At 47.2% G+C, this 23467-nt stretch overlaps 1 protein-coding gene across 2 annotated transcripts in view; it reads left to right on the top strand.

Moving 5' to 3' along the window:
• Window positions 1-841: 841 nt before the first annotated feature.
• LOC135388196 (uncharacterized) overlaps window positions 842-23467 on the top strand; it is a 141328-nt gene continuing 118702 nt past the window's right edge. The window contains exons 1-46 of one of the 2 annotated variants that reach the window (XM_064617586.1): window positions 842-1005; window positions 1095-1131; window positions 1189-1230; window positions 2120-2247; window positions 2306-2362; window positions 2601-2666; window positions 2729-2782; window positions 2840-2878; window positions 2934-3068; window positions 3131-3467; window positions 3909-4026; window positions 4082-4234; window positions 4294-4413; window positions 4844-5039; window positions 5111-5137; window positions 5355-5402; window positions 5467-5604; window positions 5674-5870; window positions 5938-6050; window positions 6118-6235; window positions 6296-6445; window positions 6498-6611; window positions 6660-6777; window positions 7106-7150; window positions 7202-7234; window positions 7287-7421; window positions 7504-7724; window positions 9189-9298; window positions 9375-9483; window positions 9562-9696; window positions 10383-10499; window positions 10584-10707; window positions 10757-10819; window positions 10896-10928; window positions 10993-11037; window positions 11095-11130; window positions 13656-13763; window positions 13825-14003; window positions 14066-14175; window positions 14240-14357; window positions 14442-14579; window positions 14980-15096; window positions 15155-15278; window positions 15991-16020; window positions 16081-16116; window positions 19041-19518. In XM_064617586.1, coding sequence (XP_064473656.1) covers window positions 984-1005; window positions 1095-1131; window positions 1189-1230; window positions 2120-2247; window positions 2306-2362; window positions 2601-2666; window positions 2729-2782; window positions 2840-2878; window positions 2934-3068; window positions 3131-3467; window positions 3909-4026; window positions 4082-4234; window positions 4294-4413; window positions 4844-5039; window positions 5111-5137; window positions 5355-5402; window positions 5467-5604; window positions 5674-5870; window positions 5938-6050; window positions 6118-6235; window positions 6296-6445; window positions 6498-6611; window positions 6660-6777; window positions 7106-7150; window positions 7202-7234; window positions 7287-7421; window positions 7504-7724; window positions 9189-9298; window positions 9375-9483; window positions 9562-9696; window positions 10383-10499; window positions 10584-10707; window positions 10757-10819; window positions 10896-10928; window positions 10993-11037; window positions 11095-11130; window positions 13656-13763; window positions 13825-14003; window positions 14066-14175; window positions 14240-14357; window positions 14442-14579; window positions 14980-15096; window positions 15155-15278; window positions 15991-16020; window positions 16081-16116; window positions 19041-19518 — 5171 coding nt within the window. In that variant the 5' untranslated portion in view covers window positions 842-983. The remainder of the gene's footprint in view (window positions 1006-1094; window positions 1132-1188; window positions 1231-2119; window positions 2248-2305; window positions 2363-2600; window positions 2667-2728; window positions 2783-2839; window positions 2879-2933; window positions 3069-3130; window positions 3468-3908; window positions 4027-4081; window positions 4235-4293; window positions 4414-4843; window positions 5040-5110; window positions 5138-5354; window positions 5403-5466; window positions 5605-5673; window positions 5871-5937; window positions 6051-6117; window positions 6236-6295; window positions 6446-6497; window positions 6612-6659; window positions 6778-7105; window positions 7151-7201; window positions 7235-7286; window positions 7422-7503; window positions 7725-9188; window positions 9299-9374; window positions 9484-9561; window positions 9697-10382; window positions 10500-10583; window positions 10708-10756; window positions 10820-10895; window positions 10929-10992; window positions 11038-11094; window positions 11131-13655; window positions 13764-13824; window positions 14004-14065; window positions 14176-14239; window positions 14358-14441; window positions 14580-14979; window positions 15097-15154; window positions 15279-15990; window positions 16021-16080; window positions 16117-19040; window positions 19519-23467) is intronic. The other variant, XM_064617587.1, reaches the window with a different exon arrangement.

Raw genomic sequence — 23467 nt, forward strand, 5'->3', positions numbered from 1 at the left:
CTATTCAAGCAGTGCAACCCTCTCGCATGCTTTTCGCTATAGACCTCGCATGTATTTAAGAACCGGTGCAGCACTTTTCCTTCGAAAAGAATGGACCGTCTTTCTTTCTGCACACGCTTTCTGCGCTAAAGACTAAAATGTGAAGATCAGAAGAAACGCATGCTCACGTTGAAACACAGTGGCGGACTGACCGTGGCGGAACCAAGCCGGGTCAACCGTGATTACATTGGTTGGATACGGACCTATCCCAGGCGGAAAAGGTCTGCAATCCCAAGTGGTTTATGAAACCTTTTCCACTTGAGACCACTTTGTAAGTAAGTGGCTTAAAATGGAAAAGGTTTCATAAACCACTTGGAACTGCAGACCATTTCCAACAGGTATCGGATTCATGTATAGAAAAGGTATCATAGCCAACAAGTTAAAATATGCGGGCCAGCTTGGTAGAGTTCATAGCTCCCGCGTGTTTCAGCTACAATTTTTTCGTGAGGTGACCCCGTAAGTGTGCCCGTCCGACAGGGGTATAACAGCTCCGAATACTTGACCTAGGACATCAGAGCAGTATTGGTCTTGCGCGGAGACGCTTCTGTTGAGTGCTCATGACAAGGATGAGAGACCAGCGCACTCAGAAATTGCACATTACTTGCTAGCAAGTCTTGCACATTTATTTTTTCTGCAACACTATGGTAACGCACGTGGACCGGAATCACGTGTAGTTTCAACTTCACATCTTTCTTATTGTGTTCAGTAAGATCAATAGTGGTAAAACCCATTGGAATACGGCGTATTTTCCGCAAAATACGCAACATATCTTTTGTCCACTACATAATTTACATGTTAAGCAAACTTGTAGACTTGACTCTAGGCTTTGGACATATCCGGTGGTCGACATTAGCCAAAGAGCGAGCACTGCCCGAGCTCATTCATACACGAGCGAACCATTCGTAAACTCCTGGGCGTTCTTGTGTCCAAGGACACTCAGGAGCATGGACAACCATCAGCGACAAGGTAAATGCATTCCTTGTCCTACGGGACTTTTCAAAGCGATTCCTACTGACAACGCAGACAGATGTGACAAATATAATTCATTTCATCAGAATCCCGTCGTCCAGACAGGGGCCAGCTCTCTCACGGGTAAGTCCTGTAATCTAATGCATCAAGTGAGCTCACGATGGTGTGTGTGGTGTGCAGAGCTGCGCCGAAGGTCTGTGTGGACGAGAAATCAACAGACAGGTCAGTTCAGAAATTTGCTTTTTTTCTCCGCGACTAACAGCGACAAAAATATGTAAACCGCAATCAATTAATCACTGTAACAAATGATCCGCTTCGGTTGCATATTTTTCTCTAAAAGGTGTCCACTGAAGGACTCGAAAGGGGTAGTACCTATTTTAATACCGAGGGCGCTCTGCTTTAGAAATAATGTTTTTTGACGAAATTCGTTTAAACTTTTATTTAAATAATTAGCGCCTCCCACTCATTCACACGGTACGCAGCTTGTAGGCGGTGTCGGACAGATACACTTGTACTTGTAAAAACAAAGTTATTCGATTGGTGCGCCGGTTCGCGAATTATTTAGCCCGGGGATTTGACTGAAGCACCCTGTATACGTTTGCGAGTGTGTAGGAGTAGCATGTATCTCGCTGCAGGGACTAACTTCAGGCAAACACATGAACAAAAGAGGAAACGTGAACTGTGGCCCGTTCCACTCTCCCTCTTACTTCACTCTGCTGCCGCTGCTCAGTAAGTCAGCATGTCAGCAGCCTTCGGGGAACATTGCCTGAAGACGGTAAGGTACAACGCGTGTGACTCTGAGGCGAGCTCTATGTCACGTCCTTCAGCTATCGCGAATCAATCACTAGTATACGTACAAGAACCGCAGACGGGAACAGGGCGATGAACACGCGCACCACGCAAGACTTACGACGATAATCACATGCGTTACGTGCGACAAACGATGATTCGCGAGCGAATATATATGCTGCATGCGAGTACTTTCTCCAGGATAGCTTCCTTCTTTATCTGTCTGCACTCGTGGCACCAAACCTGCTGGTCCACAAACTAGCACACCTCCGCCTCACAACAGCCCCAATGCGTTCATTGTCACATTGGTTTCTGTATGCAGCGGCAACCCTCCAGAGTCCGACACGCCATTCTTGAAGGTGACCATGGTAGGAGGGTGTATCCTCCTTGTTACCGTCATCGTCCTGGTTAGCAGCCGAGAGGAAGAGGTGCGTCGGAATGGCACCAAAGGTAGATGGAAAGCGATGAACTTGGTGTCGAATGAAAAAAAAAAAAAAACTTCCCACAGAGCACATAGCATCTACTCCCGTCTATATGCATCACAATGAAGCAGGCAGAAACGTCGGTGAGTTTTTTTTTTCTCTTGCTTGTGTAGCCAAGGCGAGAGAGAGCGAGCAGGAGTGGTACAATCACAACAGTGGAATGTAGCAATGTTTTGTAGTGCAGCTACATAGCTATGTTTTGTAGTTTTTCGCAGCTCTCGACTAATTCAGGACCTGAGGCAAAGATGATGCACAAAGATGCATAAAAAAAGTGATACTTTGAACAGAATATTCTTGTTGGTTTCACCTTTGCCTTACTAGAAAATATCGCAAATCAACTCGTCACCCCCGTCGGTCCCTCTTCATCACCACAGCCGCAGGTTCACAGTGAGTAAACCCCAGCATTTGTACATCGACAGTTCCGTAATATGGCCTGCCTTCCTCAATAGCATTGCACAAGGAAGAAAGCAGAGCTTCCAGAGCACTCATCGACAGAATTATAGGTAAGTATCATCCGCATGGAGTGTTCGAGGCATCTGGGGACGCTATCTCTTTTACAGTGGAGGCCAAGCCACGGCTCTCGGTGCTTCGCCCTGAAGGTATAATGTCGTTATCAGTGCAACAGCTGCGGATCAATATTACCCACACTTGCAGGAGCCAGACCTCTCTTGTGCGTGCTGTCTCCAGAAGCAAAACACCCACTTCAATTTCCCAAGAAACACTGCACGCATCTTGTCTACTCCGATGTCAAATACGACCTCCATAATGCCACCTTTACTCCAGTTAGCGGTACGAGTGTTGGTCTTCCTCAGTTCTCCGACCATGATCAATTTTTATCTGTTTCATTGCAGATGCCACATACGCAGTCTTACAGACGCTCAAGGGCACGACAAGCTTGCGGCTCCTGGTTAACATGGCAGAACGCACCCTCCGCGACTTGGCTCCAGACAGGGAGTCGAAACGCTTCTCTGACGCAGTGTCGAGTTGGCTGACTTCTACTGGTCTTAACGGCGTAGCATTTCTCGGTCAAAGCCTGCAATCACCTATGATTGGCACGTTCGTGCCTACTCTTCGGTTGTTACGAAGCGTCCTCGGCCCGCTTAAGCTCGATATTGTCATCGGCATAACAGTTCAGGACTGGGATGCACAGCCGACACTTATTGCTCGAAGGATGGATGCGATTGGGGAGTGAGTATTGCTGATTCCACTACAGTCCGGTGCGAGGCACGTAAGTAGAATGGAAACTTATATAATCATATTATCAATAATATAATATATCACAATATAATCATATCATATAATAATATATCATACAATATAAAAATATTATCACGGTGTTGTGAACGATACGACTGTGAACAGTAAGCTCCTGTTTCGCTCTTGTTTGGCTAACAGACGTAGCTTGCCACACGGTATTTCGCTTTCCAATGGGGTGTATTATGGACCTGTCGTTCTTGGAGTAACACTACCCGCACACAGCATTTATTAGACCACCACTTAGCGTGCGACTGCAGAGGTAACCGGAGTAAGCATCAGCCGATTGGTGTAAGGCTTCTAACTCCGCATACGAAATGAGCATTGTGAAGAAGCATTTGATTGTATGAATCGTTCATAACACTGAGCATGCAGGCACGCCGATTACCTCATTCTGGAGACTCACTACCGGGGCGTCATGAACGGGACTTGTCGCACGGCATATCCTTCAGTCCTCTATTCTGACGATCCCCGTAATCCGTCCGTGCCCATTGTCAGTATACACCTTGCCGTGCATTCGACATTCTTTGAAGGCTTTTTGGTCGCAGGCCCAAGCGTTGTCCTGGATGACCAACATTAACATACACCAGAAGTTGAAGGTCAACACATGCTTTTCGCTGACCTTAGGAGCGCTTCTCTTCAGAGGCGCCGGAAGTGCTCTCGCGAGTTGCAGGACGAGTCAGCTTGTCAGTTACATGAAGGTGTGATCTGTATACGTGGCTTGCCGAGTTCAAAGATCGTAATGGTATGTCATGGCCAGGTATGCAAGGATTCGCAATGGACACTTGGTACCACAGCCCATGTGGACGTCTTGGCGGAGGAGCGACTTGGCAATGGACAAGTAGAGTCGCATGAGGGGGTCGCACTTCTTGCAGCCAAGGTAAAACGGATACAGGAAAGTAAGAAAAGAGGTGTTTAGCGGCAGTGCTTCGCAACGGCTAAAACAAGGCGTTGCCTAACCCTAACTCGCCGAACTCGTCTGATAGATGAACTTGTACATGAACTACCGTACATAGGCTTTTGACACGAGAAAGCGCTCCCTAAGCTTTTTGACGATTATTGTCTGACAAAAGAACACGATCGTTTTTTAATCCTGCAGTAACAGTGTGCAGTACTCAGTTTTTCTTGAAAGCAAGGTTTCCAACTGCCCCAATATGAAAAAGTCGTGAACAATCGGTCTGATGTGAAGTGAACGAAGCACTCGCAGTCCGAACCCCCCCCCCCACCCCCACCCCCCATTTTTGGTTGTGGCGTCCTGGAAAATGTGTATAAGCAAACAGCCGTTGAAAGGACAGTGGCCTAATCGAAAGGTTTTCTCCGAGGTGTCGCGAGCAATATCCATGTTCCCGCTTTCGTGCGTTGCCGCTTATCAAGTGGACTTGGACGATTACGAAGGAGAATGCGGAAAACCCTTCGAACGTCTACAGCTTGTGCGTCAAGCACAAGAGAAGGCAATAGCAGACGATGGCCATCCACTTCCTGCTGCTGCGATCCCTCCACTACACGGTGAGTTCGGGTCCCATGTTGTCATCTCCTGTCCAACTGCTTCTACATTATGCTCTTGCTTGCTCTTACAGAAACCGTCAAGGGATCTGCTCCCCTAGGTACGCGTCATGTTCGATCATATTTTAGTTGACGCCAGTAAGAACCGTGCATGCAATGACATAGGTCGCCGTCGCATTTCCTTTCTTCTCCTGTTACGTATACACGCAGAACGAATGCTTGTACGCAAGCGGCAGCTCGTAGTATAAGAGGACGCGCTTGTTTTTCATGCGCAATGGTTAACTGCTCCGAATTTTAAATTGTCTACATTGTCTGCAGGTAGCACGGACAGTGAAAGACGTCAACGCTGTATGGCTCCCGGAAAGGGTAAGTCACCTATGTGTAGAGTGCTGTTGTTTCTAACTTGTCAATGTGGGACACGACCTTGCAGAGTTCGCGCGCCCCCTGATATGTGTCTTCTCCGATCGCATCACTGTGCCTCGCAATTTCACGAGGCAACACTGCACACATATCGTGCTTTCCCTACGACGATATCGTAGACCTGACTCCATGCGAAACATATCAGCACGTGAGTGTCTTTGATGTGAGAGCCCTACCCCAAAAAAACTGGGGAATATATCGAAAATTGCTGCTGCAGACGTTTTCCAGCGTCTAAAGTCTCCGGACATCAAGGTTTTAGTCGCTCTTCACGAGGACTTACTGCTTTCTGCGAACGCCGAGGAGCTAGCGGAGTCTTCCTCTGTGCTACTAAGGGGCACGGAGGTTGACGGCCTTGCTTTCCTTTACATCAGCCAGTCTGCTTCGCAGCTTCGTGAGCTCAATATCAAGCTGCAGGTAAAATAACCGGAAGAAAAAGATCATCTGCAGAGTCATCTCTTGCCTTTGATCACCAATATTTCAGGCACTGCACAGCACGTTGAAGAGTAGCGGTCTATGCCTCCTGCTCAGCTTGCAGTTAGCCGGGTACATCGCACAGCCAAGAATCGTCGATAAGACACTGCGTGACGTATCGAAGTAAGAACATAATTCGTACTGAAGAAGAAAACATCACGTATGAAAACGCGAACTGAACATTCCACAGGAACGTAGACGTCCTTGTAGTGAACAGCCACTACCCAGGAAGTTCAGGGGTGTGTCGAGCGGTGCATGCGTCAGTGTTCAAGCAGAGTCTGGATACTTGCGTTCCGACTGTGGCTGTGGTACGCTTATGCGGTGTTGGAGTACATGGCGGCTTTGGCTGAGCGGCGGTCTTTGTGCAGGAAACTGCCTTGTCGTGGTTCAAGTTCATCGCTTCTACAAGCATCTATATACCGTTCCTGTGTTTTTCGGTAGATCTACGCGTGTTCCGTTACGTTGGCAAGTTGTCACAAGGAACCTGCGGTTCAGAGGAGCAGCTACACTACTACAAGGTGAGCATAAGGTAGCTTTTACTCCGCGTTCACGCCTAACGCTAATCTCTAGGTTTGCGCCGAAACTGGATGGAGCACGGTATACGAAGTTACCACTGATAGCGTAATGCGGCGTAAGGAAGCGAACCTGGAGACTTTCGACACTGCAACCTCTTTGCGAAAGAAGGTAACATATATGCGTGCCTACACAGTGGCTTTAGCTATCTCTTTGCAGGTGGAGGCGGCCATAGCGCAGTACCCGAAAGCGTGCGTCGCCGCTTACAACTATGACTTCGAGGACGTGGTCGGACATTGCAAGGACCAGAGGCTCTCTTCCGTTCGATCGGCTCTAGGTATGACGTTATATCTTACTCAGACCAATTTGAGACGCGCAGCTTCACACTGGTGTCCGGTTAATTACCAGATTGTTCATAATCCTAGTACGTCAGTTACGTCATGTTGTAGGAGTACCCCGTCTGCAGAAGTATACGTCTGAAATGTAACGCGAGGAAGTCAAAATGGCAAAAATGTCACTTTCTGTGTATTCATCGACGACTGTCCATTTTTGAAACGATAAGAATGGAGCCCTGACACACACGCCATCTAGTACATGCAAAACACCAATCCAGGAACGGAACGTCGTGTTTGCACCGTGTTATTTTATATTTCTACAAATTGCAGATCAAACTGCAAGCTCGGCTTCACAAACCCTGCAGCCGCCTAAAGGTACGCGTTGTCCGAAAGTCAGTTTGGATCTGACCGCATTGTGTTTTACAGAATCAATATCAGTACGCGGCGACCAGTCAGGAGGTGAGTTGATTTCTGAACGAGGGGCGAGTAAGCTCAGTGCCCCTTCTTTCAGTGAGCGACAAACCGCTGGTGTGCGTGTTGTCGAAAGCAACTCTTACAAAGCCCTTCGTTCCCCAAGCTGAGTGTACACATCTCGTACACAGGGAAGCGTGGTACGACGCTCTCGGCGGAACCATCCACGTAAAAGGCACGCTGTACCTTTAGACTTTCCCCGGTCCCGCTTGACGTTGATTACCTGTACATGTCATCATATGAACGTTGTTGTTCAGAATCGTCCCTAGGTCTGATTGCCAATCGGCCCAACATGAAGCACGTGGCCGGCCTCAGTGGCGAGATCTTCCTCAGCGCCATACTAGGTGACCGAGCCGTTGTTCAGGAGATGGCGTCAAACATGGCCATCTCTGCCCGACGAATGCACCTCGATGGATTGGCCATCCTGGACTTCAACCGCACGTCCAGGACCATAGCTTCCTTTGCTCCTGCGCTTTCGGTAGGATATCGTAGAGTTGCATACATGTCCTACACTATGTACCTATCGGCTGGAGTAAGATGGAGTAAAAATTAGTAACATCGGGAGCAATCTGGTCCACTATACTGCAATTACTTTAGCCCTCCTCCCTGAAATTTACTCCGCACTGCAAGTGGTCCCCTGAATGCAACAGTCTGCGCGCAAATATGTGCTCCACGGGAATTTGATTGAACAATGTGGCGTAATTTAGCAATTTTCTATCCATGCGCTGTAAGAAGTAATTCGTGGTTCTCTCTTGCCAAATTTGTTCACGAAAGGACGACGAATTATTTGAGTGCGCAGTGCTTCTTGCAGCATTTTAGAACCTTATGTATAGTCTAATCTAAGGTCAGAGTACACTCTTAAAAATGAACTTCACCGCATAGCACGCTCCTAGCCAACCATCATCTCGAATGATATCGTTATCTGCCCTGATTTGTTGAAAACGGGAGGCGTACGCCTTTTTTGTGACACTTATGCTGTTCATAATTGTCACAAAAAGGCGTACGCCTCCAGTTTTCAACAAATCAGGGCAGATAACGATATCGTTCGAGATGATGGTTGGCTAGGAGTGTGTTATGCGGTGAAGTTCATTTTCAAGAGTGTACTCTCATTGATGAGTAATCTACACTCTTAAAAATGAACTTCATCGCATAGCACGCTCCTAGCCAACCATCATCTTGAATGATATCGTTATCTGCCCTGATTTGTTGAAAACGGGAGGCGTACGCCATTTTTGTGACACTTATGCTGTTCATAATTGTCACAAAAAGGCGTACGCCTCCCGTTTTCAACAAATCAGGGCAGATAACGATATCGTTCGAGATGATGGTTGGCTAGGAGTGTGTTATGCGGTGAAGTTCATTTTTAAGAGTGTACTCTCATTGATGAGTAATCTACACTCTTAAAAATGAACTTCATCGCATAGCACGCTCCTAGCCAACCATCATCTTGAATGATATCGTTATCTGCCTTGATTTGTTGAAAACGGGAGGCGTACGCCTTTTCTGTGACACCTATGCGGCTCATAATTGTCACAGAAAAGGCGTACGCCTTCCGTTTTCAACAAATCTGTGCAGATAACGATATCATTCAAGATGATGGTTGGCTAGGAGCTTGCTATGCGGTGAAGATCATTTTTAAGAGTGTAGAACAAAGCCCGACAAGGGACAAAGCCTGAAATGCAGACCTCACTCATTTAGTCCTGGGCATTTAGTCCCGAAAGTGTCTAAGGTTGCCGCAGTGCAAATGGCCCCCAAGTGAAGTAAAATTATTCCTCATTTGTTCGTGTGTAATAAAACGCGCGATACCAATAGCAGCCCAGGACTACCGTGCGACCACCTCATGACAGATGTTCCATATCGATATAGTAGCAAATAAATAAATAAAAATAAAAAGGAAAGGAAAAGAAAAACAGTGCTGTAATTTCCGCATTTCCGCTTGCAGATCCTTCGAAAGGCATTTTCTCAAGATTTAATCATTATCCTCGGATTGGAGGTTCTTGACGCATCTCTGCCAACGAAAACCATGGCAAGGCGTTTGCTGAACACAATTAAGTGAGTGTATCAGCTCCAGGGGAAGGTAGTGAATTGTACATGGTGTTCTTCTTTTCTTTTTTCCTTTTTAATGCAGGCTCGCCGACATCACAATATTTCAGACCCACTATAGGAGCGTTCGAGGTTACTGTCAAGTATCCTACCCTTCTGTGTACGAGTACAAGGAAGGCAACCTCCTTCCACTGGTAAAATTGCCCAACGCTCTCACGACAGGAGCCTTATACCTGCATTGTACATGCTGTTCCTGGTACCTGTCATTCTAGGCAACTGCTCTCGACTGGATGAGAGACCTGGGCGTACCGCGCATATGTGTTTCCTTTAATATGGCTGTGCTAGAATTCGACAGAATCAACAGCACCAACGACTGCAAGAAGGTCCTTTCGCGAAGCTACTCTGAGGTGAGGCATTCAAAAAGTGTGAGGCTCACGATGTTGCTTAAATCCCTATTCTATTTCGTTTTCACCTTCAGTTAGGCTACACTTGTTTCTGTAACGGGCAGAGCAACAGAATTCGAAATAGATTGCTTCCTTAACCTATCTGGATCTGGCACCATCTGAGTGCGCTTGGACCTTAAGTTTGGACTTTAAGTTAAGCACCCGGGCGCTTGTCGCCTGCTTCAAAGCCCCCATTTCAAAACGGGTGCGTGCGGAGCGGCTCGAGGTCTCGCACTCCCGGGTGCGCGAGTGCTGCTTGTGTCGCGTTAAGTGAGTGGAGTCTGAAACACTCGCGCTCCGAGGCGCCTACTTAACGCAACCAATGACGCAACTGACATCTTCTGGACACAGCCGCAGAACATCAATTTTCATCGTGTTCAGACGCAAGTGACGTCGCGATCTGGTCACTTGGGGTGTGCAACGTCGCTTTTTTCTCTCTCTCTCTCTTTTGGTATACCGTGCCCGCGTGAACTGGACTACGGTAAAAATCGCGCATGTTTGATAATCATTCTTAAGAACCACTATCAATCAATACTATTCCGGGATCTCATGGTTCATTTAAGCATCGAACGTAGGTCGTGCAGTTAAGCAGCTGTATGCAAAAAAGCGGAATGTGTTAATGTGGGAACCCTGTCTCGTGTTTTCTGCAGACATGTAATAACACCGGCTGGAAGAGAGACGACGAGACGTCGGAGTCCTTTTCGGCTGTTCGAGAGAAAGGTTCTGCTTGGCAGACTTTTGAATCCGCAGAACTCCTTGGACGAAAGGTACTTAGTGGCTTGCAGCCGTCACGAGTATAGTGCGAGAGAGCAATACGTCTTCTGAGAAAGAAAAAAAAATTATTCATTCAGGTGGACCGCATGTTTGCTCAGCATCCGGGGGCTTGCGTGGCAGCTTTCAATATCGACCTGGAGGACGCCACCCCAACGTGCGAGAAGCATGGAAGATTTGCGAGACTCTCCACGATTGCAGAGAGTAAGCTATACTTTTGAGTAATACGTCAGTCTGAAAAAACGCCTTTCAGAATACGTGACGTCTCAAGCCAATGCCAATCTTGAGTACGAGACACTTCCGCAAATTGCTGAAGGTCAGTAGTGGTTTGGATACCAGACTCATGGCATCATCTTTGTAACTGCTTCAGTGACGGCAACTGTTTGTTGCAGATACCGCTTCCATCATGTCTACAGAGCTCGTAGGTAAGGCACGAAGGTCACCCAGGCAGTGCAGCAGCCCTACAGCCGAATGTGCTCTCTGTTTCAGGTTCGCATGCACTTAGTAACCACGACACGCAGAATCAGAGGAAAGGTAAACTTAACCGCTTCGCCCTCCCCCAAAATGTATGGTCGCTCGTCCATTTTCCAGGTGATCACACAGAGTACCAGTATAGGACCAGTGACAGTAAGTTCAACCGGCAATTATTGATATTCCAAGATGTTATATGTGAGTTCCCTGTAAATGGTGGCAGAGTAACGTATCGTACCTTCTGTTGGAAAGACAATGTTTTGCGAGCCAGAACAGGAGACATCCTAAAGGAGTACTGGGCCACATACGACAGGCATATTCCTTTCGGCCAGAGGTACCTGTCCAGAGTGGACACTACAATAGGCAGAATGGAGCTTACGATCTCGGCAACGTATCAAGTTGTCCTGCGAGCACGGTCCATGAAACACCGCTTGAAGTATCGCACATCATGACGGATTTACGTGATGACGTGGAGACGTCAGACCTTAAAGTGAGGAAAGGCAACGTCCGGATTCCTCTGGCGACGCGATAACTTGGTTAAATGTACACATTGACGCAGGTTAACACGTGAAAGGTATTCGCATGGTGCGTGTTTCTGTGAATATCGCGCTGCGTAAAACTCTGCATGGCCACGCACCGCGGAAAAATACGCCTGTCAAACCGCATGGGGCCCAAATCCCGACGCTGCGTGCACAGCGGGTTTGGCGTATGTGCTTTACGAAGTGTTGGCAACATTCTTCTCTCCTTCCTGTTCCGTCCTGAAATGGTTGTTTCTAAATGCGTTCGTTTGTAATTGATTTGCATTTGATAAAATGGACCCTCACGAGCAAAAGCAGTTATACTTGGAGATGTCCTGCTGCAGTTTTTTTTTTTCTCGGAAGAGCAGCCATTGCTAACAAGGAAGTAGCATGCTGTACCGGATCCAGAAGTGGCTTGCTGCGCCGTGATTGGTTGCTATGGACACCCCTGAACTGACTGCTCCGTGAAATATGAAACCTGCTCTTATGCAGTGAATCACGCGCTGCGAACGGCTGCGACGTACAAAATTTCGCGCTGGGCGTGAAAACTCAGCTTTTACGAAGGAAAAACGCACCGTGCGGGCCGGCCTTTAGCAACACGTTCCAGACCAGGTATTCCAGACTTATTGGGACTTGTCGCATCTGTCCCACTCGATTGCTAAACCATAGTGCCGTTTTACTCCTTATTCATCAACAATAATGCCGAAAATCCAGCGCGCAAAAGTGCAACACTTTCTGTGCAATTTGATTTAATGCGTGGCAAGAGCAGAAGACGGTAGTTGAGAACATTTCGGAATTCAGACTTTAAAAACTGGAGAAAACGTCGCATGGAAAAGGCCAATCAGAGAGCATCCTTTGACGGCGTCTACAGGTCGTGGAGAGTCGATGATCTGCGTGTGGAATTGGATAGCGCCGGACGTATTTGTCCTGAACGAGCGAGAAATTAGTTTTATTTTTCAACGTAATCTCCAGCTGCACTAATGCACTTGTCCCAGCGTTTCACGATGGCTTGGATGCCAGCAGCATAGAAATCCTTACCGGCGCGTAGCAGCCATGATCGGACCACGTTCTTGACCCCGTCGTCGCAGCTGAAGTGGCGGCCCCCAAGGAACGCCTTCAATGGCCCGAAGAGATTGAAATCCCTGGGGGCGAAGTCTAGACTGTAAGGGGGATGTGGCAGCAACTCCCAGCCAAGTTCCTGTAAGGTGGTTGTCGTGAGATGCGCTGTATGCGGGCGCGCATTGTCCTGTAGTAGTACGACTCCTTTCGTGATGAGGCCCGGCCGCTTTTGCTTCAGCGCCTTATGCTGAGAACCTGGCAGTAATATGCACTATTGATAGTGGTACCACTGGGCGGAAAATCAACATGAACAACGCGAGCCTTGTTCGAGAAAGCCGTGGAAAAACGTTGGATGTTCGCAGGAACTGGGCTCTGAGCCGCCCCGGTCGGGATCGTCCTGCACTGGTGCATGGCCGTCTCGGGACCGTTTGCACCACTCAAACGCTTTGCTGCGGCTAAGTGTATCGTGGCCATACTGAGCCAGAAGTCTTCGCCTTCATTCACGAGAAACTTCATGACAATTCGTAGTTCGATGTGCGCGCTCACCTCGTTGTCGGCCATCTTGTCCAGCACGTGTCTTCTGTTTTCCACAAACTTTGGACCACCACGTGGTGAACGCGCATGCCTGTCGCGTGTGAAAATGAGAAAAAGAAGTAGCGCGAGCCATTTGTACACTCAGGAGACAGAGTCCCGGTTTGACTTGAACACCCCTCCTATGTGAGCTGTATTCGGAAACGAAGCTTGGTGAATTAGCCTATGAAGCGGTGGCGAACACTACCGCATCGGTTTCACATATGCACGTTTCTAGATGCGATAGTCTCTTGCACGAGGCCCACAACTTTCAGCTTGTGGGAATATAGAGCCCTCAAAGGGGTAGTCCTCCAATGAAGATGCCAGCTGCCCCATAGCAATGCTTACATATATCATGAGGTTCGCAACATCCACGCAATCCGCGAATAGGGAGTTTCGTTCTCCCAAGTTTCCATCGAACATCGAGCGCTACATAAATCTCTGTTCTTCCTGCCCCTGTTGGCCTTCTTTTTTGAAGAGCTGCCTAGCTGCTCATATCAATGCTTCCTTCTTACCTATTTTCCTTTTACGCAGCCAGTAGCCGTCCGTTCGTTTGCTTCATGGGCCGCTTGTGGGCTGGACCGGCGAAGCTCCCTCCGAGTCAGTGCACGCACGTGGTCCTGAGGGTGAAGTCAGGTGGAGGTAAGGGACGTCGTGCTTACACCGCTGGACGTACAGTTGTAGCACGTGAGTTCATTTCCAGAGGAAGTCATGAAGCAACTGAAGGAACAGCTGAATTCCGCAGTTAAATACTTGGCTGCGCAGAGCTTAAACTCGCGGAAGAATCGCTTAGCATTTGTGCCTGGTTACTTCGACGGCGTAGCAGTCATCAATATCCGTACTTACTCCACTGCCCTGACAGCCGTCGGTGATTCTTTGGCGGTACGTGGTGGGACACCGCTGTTCTGAGGCTTGGGAGTAAAATGTTCCAATCTGTTACGCAGAGCTTTCGTAACCGTCTGCCCAAAGGGAATGTGCTTGCCGTGGGACTGGAAATAATGGATTTTCACCAGGACGCTGGTTTGATTGTACAGCAGCTGGGGCACATTCAGATGTAAGTTAAGAATGATCCCATGCGAAAAAGCAATCGAATACCAATCACATATTACTATTCCTAGGTTGGCCGACATAATCATCTTTCAGACTCACTTCAGGAGGGATAGGAGCTTCTGCCGAACGGCTTATCCTTCAATGTATCATTCCGCGAATGACACCTGCATTCAAACACCGCCCATTGTCTGTATAGCTCAAGACATTGCTGATCTGTTGTAACAAACATTTCTTCTTTTTCCTTTTTTTTTCTTTTTTGTGCTTGTGCAGACTAAAGTGGTGAAGTGGATGCAGCTTCTGTATTCCCCGAGCTTGTGCATTTCCTTCAACTTGGCCGCTTTGCGATTCCATCTGACTGAAAGTCCTGGTGTCGGTGAACTTTGCCAGAACGTGGAAGAGGTGAACGATGTAAGCTATGGATGCTTTGCTTGCAATCTCGTGCGCAAGACTGGTTTGCGTTCTTGCGCTCGTCCTCCATGCTTTGTTTCACCAGGCTGATACGATAGAAGGTATCTGGCGTACTGCCGTACGCGCATTGACTGGTTCACCAGTTCCTCAGATAATAGCGGTGTTCAGTAATCTCGAAATAGATATATACTATCATATATTTTCTTGAAATTTTGTTCCCAATAGGAAGGTAGTGAAACTTGATGAAATTCCCTGCCCGCAACAGGCACACCGAACACATAGCCGCAGGGGTCCACACAGGCCTTGAACCATGTAGATTCACCGCTAGATCACGGCAGAAAAAATGATCTGTTTTCGTGTGATGAGCAAATATTTCATGATCTTGAACTTCGCGTTTTAGTTGTGCTATACCGAAGAGTGGAAGACTTCGGACGAGGAACAGTACGCTATGGCTACTAGTCGCCACCAGGCCGATATCTGGTTCTCGTATGAAACGGGACGGCTTCTCCGACAAAAGGTTGCTTCGCTTACTAGAACCATTGCAGCGGCAAAGACCTCATGAAGCCATTTTGCAGATAAGCAAGGCTTTGTCGGCCTATCCGAGACTGTGTTTGGCTGCTTTCAGCGTGGACGCTGACGGAAGCAGTAAATGTCGCAAAGAAGCCTACAGTCGCGTAAACGATATGGCTACTGCTGCGCGTAAGTATTTCGTACTAATACTCATCCTGCTACGGATGGACTGACTATTTGATGGAAAGTAACTGTGAGGGGGAACATACAAACAGACGAGCACAATGGACAAGAGAGAATTCAGAAGACGTGGGTTCGAGTCCTACAGCTGGCTAACCCTTTCAGTGACTTCCATCTTTCATCGTTATTTTTCTTAGCAGAATCGATTATCCAGAATGGCAGACACCGGGCACAGGGTGCGTTGTAAATAATTGGGGGGTCATCATTACAGTTGTGTCATAACGGCTGCATCATCATTGACAGGCGTCTGCTGATATGACAAAGGCCCCCTGGAGGGGGTCCACAGGAAAAATAAGTTAGGTGCTGTTGAAAACATTTCGAAATGTTTCGGTGGGGGGGTACGGAGGTCTGGATGAATAACGTGAGAGGGACAACATAAGCCCCAGGATGCCGAGAACATGAGATATATAGTATTTTATGCTGTTTGATATCCACCAGGTGCCGTTACTCGTTCCTGCGTCTGTGTTATATGTGTGTTTTCTGCGCGCGTGTGCGTGTGTCCTCTCCGTTGACGTTCCGTGTGCAAGTCTTCGTGAAGTCGTGCCAGTTTAGCATACTGGTTAGCACACTTGACCGTAAGAGGCGTGCAAGTCGACTTCCGCCGTTGTGCCGCTTTTTCGACGACTGCCACATTTTAATCTGACTTTCTTTACTTCCGCAGTACCCAAAGTGAAGCCTCCCATTGTCCAGAGTAAGTACTGCGAGCCCTGCTTGAAAGTTTATCGCTAAAATCATAATCATTCGCTTTCAGAAGCTAACGTGGCTCCAAAGAGGAAAACTCTGTCAAGTTAGTGGGCGTTTCATATTCCCTTCGGTTAAGTGTTCCAGAACAGAAGAGCCACATAGCACTTGAGCAAAAACGGGCATTAAAATGACACACATTAGAAATTGCCAAGAACCGCGGAACAAGCCATTAAAGCCATGCGCTCTATGAAATTTAGTAGGGGAAGTTGGAGTTCTGCTCGGGAGGAACAAACAACAGCAGCCACATTCGTGTTCTACTTGTTTTCAGTTAATTCGAGGTACTTCCTGATTGCGTTGCTTCGCACAGCTTGGGACAAAAGTTTACGGAAGCCCGCGGTGTTGCTTTTTTTTTCATTGGATCGACACCCTAGCCGCAAACAGAAGCGGACACACACACTGAGAGATGGACAGTCAAGCCAGTCACCCATTTCTCACGGTTCGTGACAACTAGCAGGGAGCCGTTCCGATAAAGGAATGCGCCAATGCCATGTTCCGTAAACTTTTGTCCCAAGCTGTACTAGAGTGGCAAAATTTTCCGGAATTTTGAAAACCAAGGAAAAAAAATTAATGTTTCTTATATTTAGTTTTTCATTTTTTTTGTTTTTTTTTGTTTGTTTTTTGTTTTCTTGTGATGCCATTCCGCAACCCTGGTTTGCAATGACGTATTGAATATATTCACGATAAAATCCAGAACGGTAGAAAATCCAGCGAACCGGTTATGAAGAGAAGTGCCTGAGGACGAGAGCCGCCGGTATTTCGAACAGAGACTGTTCTTCTTCTGCGCGCCTATGGAACACTGTCTGTTCGAAATATCGGTATCTCTCGTCCTGAGGCACTTCCCTTCATATTCACGTAAAATGTTTTACGCGAACCCCCGAGGCAGCTCCCATGCTGCTACACTCTTAAAAATGAACTTCACCACATAGCACGCTCCTAGCCAACCATCGTCTCGAATGATATCGCTATCTGCCCTGATTTGTAGAAAACGGGAGGCGTACGCCATTTTTGTGACACTTATGCTGTTCATAATTGTCACAGAAAAGGCGTACGCCCGCGGTGTTCAACAAATCAGGGCAGATAACGATATCATTCGAGATGATGGTTGGCTAGGAGGGAGCTATGCGGTGAAGTTCATTTTTAAGAGTGACAGCGTGTTCTTGTCTCGGATGCGGAATTCACGTCTCGGAAGTGACGCCCCAACAAGCCGATTGCGATTGAACGTCTCCGAACGCGGAGCCAAGTGATTGACAGGTTGCGCCTGAAGATCGCCAGAAAAATCATTCGTCCTGCAGCTCTTGCAACCACACTCTTAAAAATGAACTTCACTGCATAGCACGCTCCTATCCAACCACCATCTGGAATGATATCGTTATCTGCCCTGATTTGTTGAAAACAGGAGGCGTACGCCTTTTTTGTGACACTTATGCTGTTCATAATTGTCACAAAAAAGGCGTACGCTTCTCGTTTTCAACAAATCAGGGCAGATAACGATATCATTCGAGATGGTGGTTGGATAGGAGCGTGCTATGCGGTGAAGTTCATTTTTAAGAGTGCAGGTTACGCATCCCGCTCACACGGCGCAACTCAGCCACTAAAGGTGCATCGTGTGAATCGACTCTTACATTAATTCGAGGCAAATCATAGCATATTTCTTCAGCACACAGATGCGATACGTGACAAGTCAGCGCAAGTCTTGACTAGAAATATGAAACACGTAACGTTTCCTTATTCAATGACTAAGATTCGTAACAGTACGATAGTTCACCGCACACATAAAAAGTGGAACATCCTTTGTTTCGTGTAACTCAATGCAGAATGTAAGGTAGAACACACACGACTCCTGTTAAACGCATAAGTGGAATAGTTGACTGGGACGACTAACGAGACAATTTTGGCCACGTTCGCGCATTAAAGACAACTTTATTTAAATGGTGGGAGAGCTTCATAGCCAGGGGTGACACCCCACCCCATCGCTGGCGGCAATGTAGTGAAATACTGAGTGGCCTCACCGTGAGGCCCGAAACCCTACAGCTTGCAAGAGCTTGCTTTTAGGGTAGAGCGTGGGTGTGGCTGGATTTCGCCATGGAAGCCATTTTGACATAGCGAGAAGGCGAGAGCCCAGCTGACGGAAGGGTGGTAGTGCAGACAGTGAAAAGGATGTTCTCCATAGATCTTCCTGAGCTTCCGCATATAGATCATATATCTTCCGTATCAAATTCAGTTTGCGCTGCGTGCCTTGGTCTCGTTCCTGTGTGCAATTGGTGCCGTAGTCTTTGTTTCTGTGACTCTGTTTCCTTATTAGTCCTCTGTTTGTTTCTTTTTTGTGGTGTACTTCTCTCCTTTTTCCTGATTTTTCTTCATTTTTTTCTGGTTCTTCTTCTTTTTCTGACTACTGTGACTTTGCGTGACCCTTCATATCTGGGTGTTTGTACGTTCGTGTGCCAGTGTTGCTTACGTGGTATGGAGTATAGCCGGCTTCCACGGTGGCGGAACCAAGTTGTCCGATGTTACACACTCCGGATCACCACATCTAGGAGAATCAACTTGTCGCAACCGGTATAACATCAGTGAGCTGTAAAAACTGCATTGAGTCGCATCCTCTGAATTAGTCATCCTCTTGACGAGAGGTGTTTGGCCACACCCTGAAAGCGACCCGAAAATTTACAATTTTCGACTATTTAGGCTAATATTACGCTATGTTTCCGACACCGAGGTAGAAAGCAAAAAGACAAGCGTTTGTATTTCAACCAGTTTCTTCTTCCCTTCTTCCGAGCCCCCCATCGAGGCCCCCCGAGGCCCACTAAGTGCACAATGAGGAGGAGCATATATATATGCTCCTCTTCATTGTGCACTTGTCTGACCTCATGCATAATGATACCACTCTGCCTCGTGCTTTGTGTTTGGTATGAAGGACGTACATCCTTTATGGAAGCTCTCTGCATTAATGCGCTGTATTTGATCTTTCAGAGCCAAACAAGATCGTGTGCGTCTTAAATGGTGGCGACAACATGGGCGACATACCACATCAGTTCTGCGACTATTACATTTACGGATACGCGGGATACGTGAAAGATTTGATGCATATCCTCCCCGACGCCGTGAGTCTGGAGTCGATTCGCCAGATTAGGCGACCAGGTGTCAAAATAGTGGCAGCTATTTGGCAGGAAGACTTCAGAGCCTTTCTCGAAGATATGTTCAACCAGACGAGCGGACCCTCGTTGTTTTCGAAGCTGATCGGCTGGTTGTTTGAATATAACCTAGACGGACTCGCAACGGCATACTACAACATGACATCAAGTGACTTGGAGAGGGCTGTAACACTTATCCATGATCTTGGATGTAAGTTGCACGCTTCAGGCTACGAGCTCGTCGTTGGCATCACTATTACAGACCTGGACGCAGCACCAGAGAGCAAACTTCTTCCAAGCCTCAGGGTCATAGCCAGGTGAGTATCTAGTCGCATAGGGCAAGGTGGGGCAATTTGCAATTGATATGGAATTATTCTTCGTGGTTTTTAAAACACTCCCAACAATCTGTGCCACAACGTAGAGCACACTTCACTACATTCGCTTGGGCATCAGGGGAAGCTTGAAGCACAGGTCCCATAGAAATACATCTATTCGGCAGACAACGTTGCCTATAATTCTGTTCGCGTACGTAGGACGGCAAAGTTCTCCCGGATTTGAAGTGAAGGGTTCATGGTGACTACCTTCACCACAAAATTTGATGGCGATAGCACCATTCGACTTGGTTCCCCAATGACTATCGCTGACACATTGATCTCTATGGGGAAAAGGTGACCGCTAGGGAACCGACAGTTTTGTGTCTAAGGGAATATGGTCTGGACGGCAGGTACCTTATGTCATGTAGTCCCAGAATCCGGGAGAACCTTTTCATAACGCGAGTAACGTGGGAGATATCGGCTGCAGAAGTAGCTCCCCTCACGTGCATTCGACAACTTCGTGCATTCAGGGAACCGACAGTTCCGATGGTAGGTGCAAATTGTTTGAACGACAGGTACATTTGGATATGTAGACTTGAAATCTTTTCTGAGAACTTTTCTACAACGCGTGTCACGAAGGAGATACAGGCCATAGCAGTAGACCTCGCAACCTGATTTTGACCACTGCGTACGAAAGGACAGCCGGAATCTATGAAAGCTACTTGCGTGGCGTTATTGTGACATATGGCTGAATGGTCAGTTAAAGTGGATCTTACTGTGGACTATTGTCCAAGAAAAGGCTGTTGTTGGTGGTCAACCATACGCTGCGGGCAATGCTGGATACACGGAATGCACAAATAAATAGTTTTACGGGTACGGGGTTTTTCGAAAGAGACATGCAAGGTGCGGATCGGTAGTTATTCATTACTTATCGGTCGGTTTCTGTTGCTCGCCCCTCAGGGTCAGTGATACCATGGCGTAAACGAGCATGCGAAAATATCTGCGTTACTTGAACAACTTCAAGCATGAACAATGTGCTCCCGGTACCGCTACGGTCACTTAGGACAGTGTCTAAGTTGACGGTGTTGAAAGTCTTCAGTGACTTATCGAGCGTAACAACAAGTGTAGGGAGTGTTTCGGTGTCCAAACACGCCGTTGTACGTGTTAATGTCAAGTTGAAACGAAGACAACGGGACAGTTGACAAGATAAAAATTTGAAGCCTGTAACGTGTTAGCTAGGAAGTGTCTGCCACCTAAATCAGTAGTGTGCATCATTGCACTCCATTATTCGGTACATTGACCTAATTAGGCTGAGAGAAATCTACAAAGTGAGGAAAATGTATTTTATTACTTCAAGTAGAAACCCCCAGATTTCGGTCACACCGTTTCATTAATAAGTATACGGTTTTCGTAAGTTATCCCCAAAAAATTGACACTGCCGCTGACAATCGCCGCGCATACGGCGTGCTGCTTTTTAAGCTTCCAGCATGATAAGGCGAAAATAGCCTGCTGGTGGCCGCCAAGAGATAAGCTTGTGAAGGTGAAAAAGGTGATAGCACTGTGTTCAAGCTACGAGCTCCTCTCTCGCTGCTGCTTCCTTTAGCCGATCGTGTGCCTTCGTGCGTGTGCCGGCAGCTGCGATGATAGAAAATCTGAAAGTGCATTGCTGAGAGGCGTGAGGTTTCAGGTGTGGAACATTGATAGTAAAAGAGTTGGAAGGCCTTGCAAAATGTTCCTAAGTCTGATAATTTATCCAGCGGAAATAAATAATTGGGCTGATAATAGCTTATGCACACCAGCGGTCTGGGTCGCAAATAAAACTTGGCATCATGCAACCAGGTTACAACTTTTACTCATGCATAAAATGCTAAGTTACAGCTAGTATACGGGCAGGAATGAAACTAGTTTTAAGTTACGTTAATTTAATGCATCCTATTAACACAGACAACTGTCCGGCCGTACGCCCTTCAACGCACAGCGTTCTACACAGCACTCTGCATAACAGACATGGCGTGAACTTCACAGGGAGGGTCATGAAGAGTCAGGTTGCACCGGCTGTACTTTCTGCTCGAGAATTCGTTATATGATATTTATTAATGCTAACTCGTCGGCAGCCTGACCTTGTCCATGACCATAAGTGAACCTCGTAAAGCGCTTCCAGTTCAACCTCTGATCTTATTTTAACCTCTCGTTTTTACACTATACGGCGACCTTGGTGGCTTGGTTGGTAGCGTGTCGGCCTTCCAATCCCGAGGAAGCTGGTTCGAACCCAGTCCAGCAGGCTAGCGACCCGCTCATGCCCAAACAGCTTTTCCTGATTTACGGGTGGAAATTTGCATCACTGCGTGTAGCGAGTAAAATGCGGGTGCACACGCAAGTGTCCGCGGATCTTTCGGGTATACCTGCATTATCCACGCACCATTAATACCGGTCCTTTCTGAGGTTTAATAAAGAGGGTCGTCAAGAAAGTTCATACTTGTTAGCTAACTTTGAGAGAGAGATTTGAATTTTACCAATGCAATCAATGATGAGCGCGATATTAGTAATACCTCGATGTTGCTTTGGTTAACATTACTTATTCGGAATAGCTGTGGGCAAATCCGGGTGTACCCGCAATTTTTACCGCGGGTGCAGATGCTGGTCGGGATTTGAACAACCCCCGCGCACACCTCTAGTTATTACCGCTACCGCTTCTGATGTGGCGTGGTAACGAAACATCGCGAACTTGTTCCCCATAAGACCACCACTCTAAATAATCGTGAGCCGCCAAGCAGTTTAGCGTGTGACATTCCGCTCCAACGCACTGCGACATCCAAGTTTTGTTGTGGTACGTTTGTTTACCTCAAGTCGGCGGACTGCGCCCCTTTTTTGACAAATTCCTGAATCCCTGCACTTCGAAATCACAAGGAGCCTAGGCTTCAGCCACGCGAGCAAATATGTCCAGGCTGCAGACGCGTCATGTGCTTTCGTTCGATACGCCGGCAATTCTGTTTTCTGGACGTACCTTCCGTTCCCACAATGAACCACCAACACCACGACACCATACACGTCTTTTCGAGCAGATAAAATTCGAGCAGAAACTGTTCGCGAATCAATTCAGCACTTTTTTATGTTCCATAAAACTGTATTTATCTGGAAATGCGTGGCGTGGCTAATAGCTTGCTTCCGTTGTCTGCATGGCCGTTTTTAGCGGTCAGGTACTCCCTTTAGCGAGAGAAAGGAGAAATGGATGAACACTTATTGCAAATAGAGTTCACACTGATGAAGCTGTATAGTCCTGCTATACCTTCTGTTCCCAAAATTTCTTTTTTCACACTCACAGTGCCAGCAAGATACACTTAAACAAAGCCTAATAAGATGGACAGCGTTACATGGGCGATAGTACTTGCCCGTCGATATGAAACCGTACTGAAGCATGTCGAAAATAAGCCTTACTGTGTTCGAGCTCACAGCAGTGTACTAGTTAGTGTACAGCAGTGTGTCACGACACAATTGCACTACCAATAAGCAGAACTGCATTTACTTTTTTTTTACTGCATTTATGACCACCAATCAAACAGGCACCGTTCTGCGTACGCTCCTTCTGAACTTCTCATCTTTCTGACTTGTTCAATTTTTACTGCTCACGTGTAAAGGGGAATGTTGGGCGCTTACTTAATCACATATTCGTCCTATAGAGCTACACTCTTAAAAATGAACTTCACCACATAGCACGCTCCTAGCCAACCACCATCACGAATGACAACGTTCTCGCCCCTGATTTGTTGGAAACGGGAGGAGGAGCCTATTTTGTGCCGTGCATAATGGCACAAAATAGGCTCCTCCTCTCGTTTTCAACAAATCTAGGGCGAGAACGTTGTCATTCGGGATGATGGTTGGCTAGGAGCGTGCTATGTGGTGAAGTTCATTTTTAAGAGTGTACATAACTGGCCTACTCCATTCCTGTTTCATT

Source organism: Ornithodoros turicata, chromosome 3, assembly GCF_037126465.1.
Source record: "Ornithodoros turicata isolate Travis chromosome 3, ASM3712646v1, whole genome shotgun sequence".
Lineage (NCBI taxonomy): Eukaryota > Metazoa > Arthropoda > Arachnida > Ixodida > Argasidae > Ornithodoros > Ornithodoros turicata.